Source organism: Nansenia antarctica (genome assembly GCF_963989245.1).
Source record: "Nansenia antarctica genome assembly, chromosome: 7".
Classification (NCBI taxonomy): domain Eukaryota; kingdom Metazoa; phylum Chordata; class Actinopteri; order Argentiniformes; family Microstomatidae; genus Nansenia; species Nansenia antarctica.
Genome location: NC_137677.1, coordinates 59,113,169 through 59,124,209, shown reverse-complemented (window position 1 = coordinate 59,124,209; position 11,041 = coordinate 59,113,169). Strand labels below are relative to the sequence as shown.

General features: G+C 42.4%; 1 protein-coding gene across 1 annotated transcript in view; it reads right to left on the bottom strand.

Moving 5' to 3' along the window:
* Positions 1-3,521, bottom strand: part of LOC308161782 (rho-related GTP-binding protein RhoE-like) — a gene marked incomplete at both ends in the record, with an annotated part of 6,358 nt that extends 2,837 nt beyond the window's left edge. Inside the window, 2 exons of the mRNA XM_080535853.1 lie at positions 3,167-3,254; positions 3,417-3,521. Of these exons, the coding sequence (XP_080391979.1) occupies positions 3,167-3,254; positions 3,417-3,521 (193 nt within the window). The remainder of the gene's footprint in view (positions 1-3,166; positions 3,255-3,416) is intronic.
* Between the last annotated feature and the right edge of the window lie 7,520 nt (positions 3,522-11,041).

Below are 11,041 nucleotides of genomic sequence, written 5' to 3'. Positions count from 1 at the left end.
ACTCCAATGACACCATCACTCTCTTTCAATTTTCACTCTAATTTACCCAAACACAAATGAAATCCAGCCAAAATTCTCAGAAGTTTACTTTTGTACCGGAGAGAGGCCGATTTGGACACGGTAGAGCTCCTAAACATTATGCTGTGGTTTGACGGCCCTCGCTACACTTTTTCCATTAACAAATCCACACCGGGCCAGATATAAACAATGATGAAATATTTTCACGTCTGGTGAGTCCGATTTCTTATGTTAAACAAACAGTGCTGAGGCCCCTATTTTCATAGCCCTGCATCAACGCCCTTAAGAAGTCTCTAACGCTCCGTGTGAGGGATTTGGAATGCCTAACTCCGGAATGAAGGATTTTCCATGGGAATGTGAGAATAGTGTGGTCTGATTTAACTGATGGAAATGGAGGATTTACACAGTAACACAATCGACTGTCAGAAGATATGGGTGTTTTAGAGCTGTGCGGATATTAGAAAGGCCTTGTATTGGTCCCCCTGACACAGGTGTTCATGATAAGGAAATATATATTTCACACAGATACTTCCTCATGCAGGTGACAACAAAATGCGATGACACATTACCTACTCTTACTGTACAAAGCTCTACTGGAAACCCATGCACTAGTCTGATACTGTGCACTGATCTCAGTAATCAAACTTGTTACATAAAGTTGTGCTTTACACAACAGTGTGTGTGTGTGTGTGTGTGTGTGTGTGTGTGTGTGTGTGTGTGTGTGTGTGGGTGTGTGTGTGCGTGTGTGCGTGCGTGCGTGCGTGCGTGCGTATGAGTGTGTTACTGTACCACCACTTCCTTGACCACAGACATTTTTCTCTGGGGGGTTTCCTCTCATCTCCTCTCCTCAGTGTAGCATTGATCCACCTTCACTCAGTGAACTGGGTTAACACAGCTATTCTCAGGTGCAATTCATCATGCATGTACAGTACCAGCCAAAAGTGTGGACACACTTCCCCACTCAATTGAATGGGAAAGTTGTATCCAAGCTTTTGACGGGTACTGTATGTGCTCCAGAAAGGTCTGATGCAATGAGCAGGGATGTGATGGTGAGAGGGCCAGACAGGAACATCTGTGTTAGGCCTATTTCTGAAACCAGACCACCTCTTAATGTCATGGGTATAAAGGTAAGGTAAACTAACTCTATGGCACAAATGAACACACAGCAAGGCCACCATCATCTAGTATTCTAGGCTGTCCAATGCATCATCGCATCAACACATGGGACCAAACTCAGTGCATACATGTGGATTATGAAGTGGGATTATGAACGTGTGGATTATGAATGTGGTGTGATTAAGAATTCGTGTGGAATCAATTGTCGACAAAGTGTTGAAGGTCGTAAAAGTAAAAGCCATGTGAGGAAGTAAGAAAGATCCATGTGGTTGTTGTGAAACTCAACATCCCCATGGAGACTCATCCAGTACGCCATCAAAACAAACAACAACAAGCAAAAACAGGTTGCCCAATATCCACACAAGTTATCCTAACAATTGCCGGTGGGAATGCTTTAGATGTGTGCCAGCCACCACTGAGTTAGCTCTGGTGTGTTTGGTGAGGTCAGCTCTTCCTGGGCTGTGGTGTCATCATCACTGAGTCTGTCCTGGAGGGACCCTGGTGGGACGCCACAATCAGCTTCAGGTCACAGAGGCAGCCCTTACCCATGCACCCATCCCTCCAACACACACACACATGCACGTGCGCACACACACACACACAAACACACACGCACACGCACGCACACACACACACACACACACACACACACGCACACACGCACACACGCACGCACGCACGCACACACACACACACACACACACACACACACACACGCACGCACGCACGCACGCACGCACACACACACACACACACACACACACGCACGCACGCACACACGCACACACACACGCACGCACGCACGCACGCACACACACACACACACACACACACACACACACAGACGCACGCACACACACACACACACACACAAATCCTCTAGTCTACACACCCCTCTCTCCACCCCACTAGAGCAGCACACAGGCCGGGCACCGGGCAGCTGTAGAGGGGGGTAGAGAAACCCAATCACACAGCCAGGCTATAGGAGGTAATTACCTCCAGACCCCAGGCTTGGAGATCCCTGAAGGATTCCTGTTCGCTGTGTAAGTGGGAGAGGCTTTCTAAAGCAAGTAACAGGAGGAGACAGACAGGCCAGGCTCTTAGTAGTGTGAACTGTGTATGTTGGTCAAAGTTAAATAGTAGTGTCTCGTTATTGCCTTCAAGTCAGCTTTTTCTCTGCTCGCAGATGGCTAAAGCCAAGGAATGTATCTGTACTGAAGTGAAGACCTATTCTACACATTGATACAGTGGAATAAATCCGGTGCCAAAGTTAAGGTTTGAGTATTATTTTTATTATTTTTTCAGCCCTTTTTTCTTTTGGCAGTGACAGATGGGTGATTTCCCAAGACTCATTTTTTCTACAGTCAACACCTGTGCCGCCTGTGTTCCCACATCAGTGTGTTCAAGGGCGTGAAGGTGTGTGGGCCCTCTGGTGTATAGAGTGGTAGCCTATATAGGGTTGTGTTTCCATAGTACCACATCTGACTCCCTAGCCTAGATCAACCCGTTATTGCCCCAAGCATTCCAGAGAAGGAACGTAAGAGCGTTCCTCCTTGAAGGGGGCTGGCTGTAAAATCGCATTCTATAGCCAATTCTTCAAATCTGGAAGCTCAAGCTCGTCATTAATGCCTTACTTCTTCAGAAACTCAACGTTTCTTTTACATTTATTTTATCTTAAATATAGACCGGCTCCACCTAATAATGCATTAATGCAGTTTTTTTTTAAAGACAATACATTTCGCCTCTACAAGTTAATTCGTGACGTTAGAATTATAAGGTTCTATTTCCATTTTTGTCAAAATTTAGTTTTTTTACACAATCTGATCCATTAGGTGTTTATTAATGCCTGTGTGGTGTTATTTTTAAAATGTTGACATTTTTGAATTAGTAATTGATCAAATACAAAGGTTCCATCTCACAAAACATAATGGAATGTCAAAACTTTGACGCTCAATATCTCTGAACTGCCCTAAATGGAGATAGAACCTTATCATTCTAAGCTCACGAATTGTCATCGCGCAAGTGTCCTTACCTGAGGTGTCCCAGAGACGGAGTTCAACTCTCTGCGTATCGATTTCAAAACTCGCCGTGTAGTTCTCAAACACCGTGGGATTGTAAACCTACAGATAAAAAACACCAATAAATTCCCATTTTACATTCATTGCAATTTAGCAGCATGAGCTGAAATGCAAAACAAACAAAAAACAAATCCATAACTTTACGCGCAATAGTCATGCCATCAGCAAAAAAACCTGTCACGAAATTCCTCAAATTAAACTTACCTCTGGAAAGCAATCCTTTGCAAAGACATTCAGTAGAGATGTTTTACCACACTCACTGTCCCCGACAACCACAATTTTACATTTGACGCCCGAATTTGAATCCATCCTGAGACTGAGAGATTATCCCCTGTTTTTCCTTCAAAGAAATGTGTCCACGCGAAACGGTCGGGATCCAGAGACAAGACGATCGGAGTTCAGTTACATTCCTTGATAAGATTTCCAGAAAGATGAGCAAACTGCATCGACTGCGGAAATATATCCAGACTGTCCCGTCGAGAGCTCCAAAACTTTTAAAAATAGAACGCCTTTCAATCATTTACATTGATCCCCTAAGAGAGAAAACGATCGATGACATCCAAGTGTGGTGGTCCCATAAAACCAGTCATCTCCTGCTCCGAGAGCTCAGATGTGGAGACGCAGTAACGGTCCACGACTAAAGGCAAGTTTGAGTTGTTCCAGAGACGCACTCCTATTTCAAGACTTGGGGGACGAGGGGGGGAGGGCGTTGCGCAAGACTTCCCTCATGAAAGAGTCCCTCATGAAATTCTCACGAAGCAGTCTTTTTTATCTAACGGATAACAAAGCTATGCAATATTCAGAATATCTTATTGCCACAAAAGAAATTCAAGTTTAGAGCAGTTATTTACAAACTGTTCAAGGAGGATATAGGCTACTAGAACTATGTGATCTTATAGGCTACATAATTTCAAACTCATGTCTACATACATTTTCATGAGTTCTTTAGGCTACTAAAATCAAATCAAATGTAAACGCACTGTACTGTATGTTTTGAAATCGATGAGATCTTTTGTTTCCGTTCATATACACTACTTTAAAGGAGAGGCAGTGCACTCTCATAGACAACCTGCACTGGCATTGTGTTTTTGTTCTTGTCCATATCAATAACCTTGAGAACAGGAGAAGCAGCTGGAGTCTGTGTGCTTCCATGCTGAGATGGGAGATCCCCTTCTCCTTGCTTGCCATATTGTCTTGCACCAAATCAACAGGGAACTCAGCAGATTCATCCTAATACTGACATGAGGGGAATTATAACGAGCTCTGAGGTCACAGTATCTGTGGCAGGTATACTGTATCTAAGCTGCTCTCTCCTTGAGATGAGAGTACTGATGAGAGATCAGTACACAATGTACAGTAGCATCATTATGCACTTTTATGATGATTGTTTTACGTAATTATTTTGTTTACTTCTTCTGTTGTGCCTGTTTGGTGATCTTAAAGTTCAAGTTCAAGGGTTATTGTCAAATGCACTAGGAGACAAGGGAGCGCATGTTAGATGAACAATAGAATTCTCGCTCGCAAGCTCTCCACTTTGATAGATTGAGAGAGGTTGTGTTTTATAGTGCTCTAGTCTATAGGCCTATATGATTATGCCTCAATAGGCCGCTCTACTAACCTCAGTCTATTCAGTTTCACTGTAAAGAAACAGCCTACTGAACATTGTATTGCATAGTAATGAAGCGACAGCAGCACTGTCAGCGAGATTAGACTGGGTTAAACAGAGTTTCTTCTTGTGAGGAAAGCGACAGTATGACTCAAGTACCTCACTGATTGCTTTTTTCTGTCAGGCTATAGTAGACCTTGCCAAGAATCAGCAATTTTTGATTACTATTTCTTCCTCCCTGGGAGATTCTTCATTGTGAGGTTAGAGCACATTCTGTCGAACACACAGGGATTCGGGATACAGTACAACCTCCTGTCATCTGTAACCTCGAGGATGAACAGTATCTCAGGGTGACATTTTTAATTTACAGAGCTAGGAGACATTATTGTTGTCTACTAAATCAATGGCACACTCTATCGCTCAAGCTCCAGTTATATCATGAAACGTGGGTTTTAGTCCTTTTACACACACTGATTCCATGTGATTAAATCATGTCTGTGTTGTGCATTTCTCAGGAGATAAACACAGACATAACACAACTGACACTCGTGACCTTTGACCTAGGCTCTTACAGAGGTCATGACCCCTCGGTTGTTTATATGCTGATGTAAGCCTCAGCTGTTCTCAAGTTCACTGGGGACTATTTTTGGCCTAGACCACGAGTATTGAAGTTTTTTTTCTGTCTGACCACCTTGCTTTCTCAGCTGGAAGAATGCACTTGGAGTTTGTTGAACCAATGCTCCGAAAGTTCATCAGCCCAGTTTCCTCCGGAATACATAATAATCAGACTGCAATGTATGGCGCTTGTTTCTATAAACAAACCCTGTCCTATCAACAACAAGCGTCCTTGGGTTTTTTGAAAGGCGCTATAGAAAGTTATTATTATTATTATTATTATTATTATTATTATTATTATTATTATTATTATTATTATTATTAACACTACTGTAATAAGGTTTCCAGAGAGGAGAGAGAAATTCACAGTAAGACATGGCAGAGTTTGTATCATCAACAGTAATGACTGATACATTGTGTAAACTAATAAAGAATTACATTTACTCTATATATCCATGATTGTGTTATGTATGTACAACAGCACCAGAAAGCTACACTCAACTCTCTCAAAACAACATTTCACGTGGCCAGCCAGACACAACTCTAACAAGGAATGCTGCTTGACTGTCTTCCTGACCTTGACTCAACACAGCAGGTTTTATATATTTACATTTCACGAGCCAATAACTCTTCTGTATATCCAACCAAAGAGTACCAGCCCTGTCCAGGATCGCTTGAAAAGATACATGACCTGTCGAATGAAGGAGTCAGTAAGAGACCCGGGAAAAGGGCTTACACAGCAGAAACCAGGCCTTAAAACCCCAATCATTCTTGCTTTACGGTCCACTATAGAACCATTGGGCCACTGTTCAACCCCACAGTGCACAGTCATCATGTCAACGTTTACCCATCATCAAGATACAGTTTTGCTTTACTGTTAATACCCCAGTGATTTGAAGGAAAGTGAAGGAGGACAGTATGTTTTTGTCATGTCCAATGTGTCTGTGTCTTAGTAAAATCTCTTAGGGTATTATCCGCAGCTGGTGTGAATTTTTGTTTTGGGCAGATAGACAGACGCCTAGAAAAAACGCCTGTTTTGCATTTGGAATCGAAAGTCTGTGACAGTGGTAGAGGCGAGGCCACGCCTCACTGGTAAATGGACACATATGGCTTTGATAATACACTAGGCACCACCAGGAATGATTCCCACCCTCCATCGCTGCCGACCCGCTCCCAATGTCGGCCAAAACGTTCACAATAATAAAACCGCAGAGGCCAAAGAATGTCAAAGCCCGAGCCAAGTGTGAGCATGTGCTTTCCTTTGTGGCGGGAGTCTTTCCCCCTTAGAAAAACGTTGTCAGTTTGGATTTTGCAGGTGAGCAGGACTGGAGCAGTTGGGTATCTGCTCAGTGGATTTCCCAGCAGCCACTGCTTCAGACGAGTGAAGGGGGTCTTTCTTTCTTTCTTTCTTTCATTCTTTTTTTCTTTCTTTCTTTATGTCTTTTGTTCTCTGTGTGATATCTGGTCTGGGGGCTGCGGAGGACTCGCTGTGGGAGCCCACCTTGAAAAAAAATTTGGGGGGGGGGGGGTGAAAGTGTTTTCTGTTTTTTTTCATGTTATGAAAATGTAAGTGTTGAAAAAAGCCCACTCAATGTAACAAACAACAGTTTTAGGATCACTAAATACTTATCATTTGTGAATTGGATTCACTGTATGGTCTGCCGTCGGCTACTGGGTTAGTGATACATGGCTTGTAAACATTGTTGCTTTAGTATGTTTTAGGATGTGTTCAAAAGCTCAAAAGGACTGTATGATTTATTTATTTACTTATTTATGTGTAGTTATGTGTTTTTAGCATGTTGATGTTCTACCAGCACGTTGTGTTAAATATGCAGTTAGATGTTCATAGCGATGTTCTTTCTTAGCTGCTACCTAGCTACCAAGGTGATGGTAGCAAAGGTGTCTGTTTTGATTCAGGGCGATTTTCTGCGGTACTTGGTTTGACACATCATATGAAAACTTACAATCTGCACTTTCATAATCTGTAAAAAACAAAAACATTACCGTGCCCTACCTGGGCACTTTTTCACCAGACCCGGTCACAAATACTAGAATACTGAGACCGAGTCCCTCTGGGGAGGCAATGCTGAATAGAATCCACATACAATGCACTTCTACAGGAACGGCTATGAGCAGGCTGTGATGTCTTGATACAGCTAATTACATCCAATCACGGGTCTGATTGTACAATGTCATGTTTATTTTGCTCACTAGGCATCGTTGAAATGAGATAAATACAGACTGCATAATGGAGGTCTGGCTCCACTGGTTTTAGATGTTTGGATTCTGTGTTTACAGCCAACTAAGGGCACGTGGTACAAGTCTGTTTTAAATGGGGATCCTGGAACATTTAGATTGTGTCGTCAAAGTTCTAGTGTAAGAAATTCAATAGACTGTTGGCATAGCCTCTCTATAATGGGTCCTCATTTAGGGTAATCATAAATAATCAGTTTAACATTATAACTTGAAGGGCCATGTGCAATATTCGAAAACACCACTTGAAGGGTTATGTGCAATATATATTTATACCAAATGATGCCATGTCCAGGTGGAAACTGCTGCCAATGTCACTCAATGTTTGTTGCTGTCCTGTTGTTTACTTTGTCTACTGTATGTTGTATGTATCGTCTCTGTTGCACTTGAAGCATGAAAGTACCATGCCCAAGACAAATTTCCCCTCGGGGACAATAAAGTATAATCAATCAATCAATCAATCAACTTCACAAATAATGTGTCAGTCAAATAAGAGCTACAGGGCTCTACAAGCAAACATGTACAGTAATACAAAGAATGTCTTCCAGCATGTCAAATTCTTCAAAGATAAAATGCAGAAAATATATGTATAACATGACAGCCTTCTTTCTATAGCACCTGACTGTCATCTGACAGGCTGTGAATTCTGTGCATGTTTGAAGGTTGAGGAGTCGTCAGTAGAAACTGACATACTGTATTTCCCTGATTACATTTGACTTGTGACTCACTTCAAGGACTCACTGCAGTGTTGTCTTGTCAAAATGTTTAACCACCTAGAAGATAAGTATTTACTTTATGTGTAAGCAGCACACGCTGTCCCTGGAGATTTACCAATTTTTCACAATTGGACTTGACTTATTCTATGCATTTGGCCGAAAAAGTGTTCCTCGACACATGATTTCACCCAGTTACTATGCCAGAAAGATTACTTTAAGACTTTGAGAAAATAAGTGGCTACATCTGTGCGTATGCTCATGCATACTAATTGAGGTATTAAACATTGCCTTGCGTTTTACACAATGACTGTTGTGAAACAAAGAAAAACAACTGCCTTCTCTTTCTCCTCATTATAAAAAAGGAGTGGAGCCACTGAGTTCAAGGGTAATAAAACAATAACAAAATAACCCAATCCTGATTGTCAGATCAATGTGATTTCTACAGTATGACACTGTCACACCAGAGGTTAACCTCACACAGTCATACACCTTTTTCGATCAGCAAAACATGACCTTTTCGCTCCACGACACAATCGTGCGTGCACTTGAATCACTGTCCCCCTCGTCTCTCTGAGTTTCTCTGTTTCTGTCCATAATCTGTCACCAGCGGCGGTGACATTGCCGTGGCAACGCAATGCTATCTGACCGACCCACCGGCGGCGCAGGCCGTCCAGGGACGTAACTAGAGAACAGGAGAGAAAGGGATGAAAAATCACTTTTCTGTAGGGCACCAATCCCAGGGTTCCCACCAGGCTGTCAGGCCACATCTCCATCACTCAGACCCAGTTAAGGATGAGAGGACACATTAAAGTGGCTCTGGCACAGAGAGACCTTCAAGGCGTAACTTCTGTCACCTCGCATGCCATAGTCTAGTTTTTTGTAGTGGGTATACTGTGATTTTTTTCATATCGTTCATTTCGGAACTGCGCTCCCTGTCTAATGTTATATATATATATATATACTGTGTACATACATTGATGCCTCTGGACACATCTTCATAACATCTTCAGTTATCTTTAACATAATCTTCATGTTATAAGGCTGATCTGTGCATGATAGTGCTGCATTTTGACATATTTCATGTCGCATTTCCCCCCGTTGATGGTATATGACGCTATAGTCAGTCCCAATGGTCCAAAAGTCAAGTGCTTCGTAACACAGACGGGGTGAATTTTATGAATGAAAATGAAAGTTCTGTCACAAAACGCTGTTACGTATCCTCACACATTTTTAAGTGGGTATACGGAAATCCTTGGCCTTTCCTAGTGGGTATTACGGCGTAGTCCTGCGTATCACGTAGACTACACCACTGCCCACCACCACCCTCCGTCCCTGTGGTGAATTCACAGCCAGAGTGTGTGTGTGTGGGGGAAGGCGGGGAACAAAACACTGAATGTTTTAAACCCTGGAGATGAACGCTTTTGAAGGTTAGTCTGTGTTTGTTGGGGGTCTCTTGTGACATTTGCCTAGTGTTTTACTGTATGTGGTCAAAAGGAAAGTGTTAGTTTTGTATTTTCTTCACATTGACAGAACTGAAGCATCCTTCACATGTTCCCTCTTATGGCCTTGATATCTGTTTCAGGTACTGTACAGAATCATCATCATCTATTTAGGTGTCCGGTAAATAATAACAGTGTAAATAATCCGTGCTGGATGTCTCTATTTAAAGGCTAATCAAGTGTAAATTAGTTCACCAATGTACAACCGGCAGCATTAGCATTAAAAACCAACTGAAGCTGAAAAGTTCTGTGAAACTGTGTGTATGTGTTATCTAACCTCCTTTGAACATTATTGGGCCTGCAATTGTTGTTGGACAGCTGAATTCTTACATTTGAATGCCATGTAGGGCAGGTACAATAATGTCATGCTGCCAGGTTGTGTTTACAGAGCTCTGATACTCAAATGTCTCTCTCCCTGTATACCCTTCAAGCCTCCTGAGATATCCATGCTGTACAGGGGTGATGTCAGGATGTTATGTAAAGTCCTGGGATTACAAGTCACCCAAACATGGACATCTACGTGTCTGTTGTCCTGGTACCCATGTTACCTGTCACCTAAGCTCTGATCATGCTCCATTGAGCAAGCAGGCCAAGCTACCTTACAAGCTTACAAATTCGAGGCGTACACTATCACACAAATGTTAGGTAAAAGGTTTTGTGGCACTGTGAACGTTTTAACTCTATAGTGAGAAACAAAGGCTCAGGTTGGACCCTTTAAGCTGTCACTTTTATGTTTTCAGTAACCTTGTTGAGACCAGGCTTTCCAAGTTCGGAAAACCTGGGGAAATCGTCTGCAGCAAGTAGCTAAAAAGAGCTTGGAAACCTGTTTGAAATAAGTGACACCTGGTGACACCAATCAAATACCTTGCTTGGGTGGAGTTCCAAAAAAAAAACAGAATTCAGTTCAGGTCCTTCAGGTTTTCTTCCATTTTCTGCAGTATTGCAAGTTAGCATAGGCAACGACTCTCTGCAAAATAGTCCTACCTGGGGGGTATTCCATCAACGTCGCTAAAGGAAAATCTAGGCTTATTAAAGTCTAAGTCTCGCGAGGCTTATCAAAATAAGCCTGGATTTTGATGGAATATGGCGAATATGGCGACGTTAATGGAATACCCCCCTGGTTGGAAAAGAAAACACACT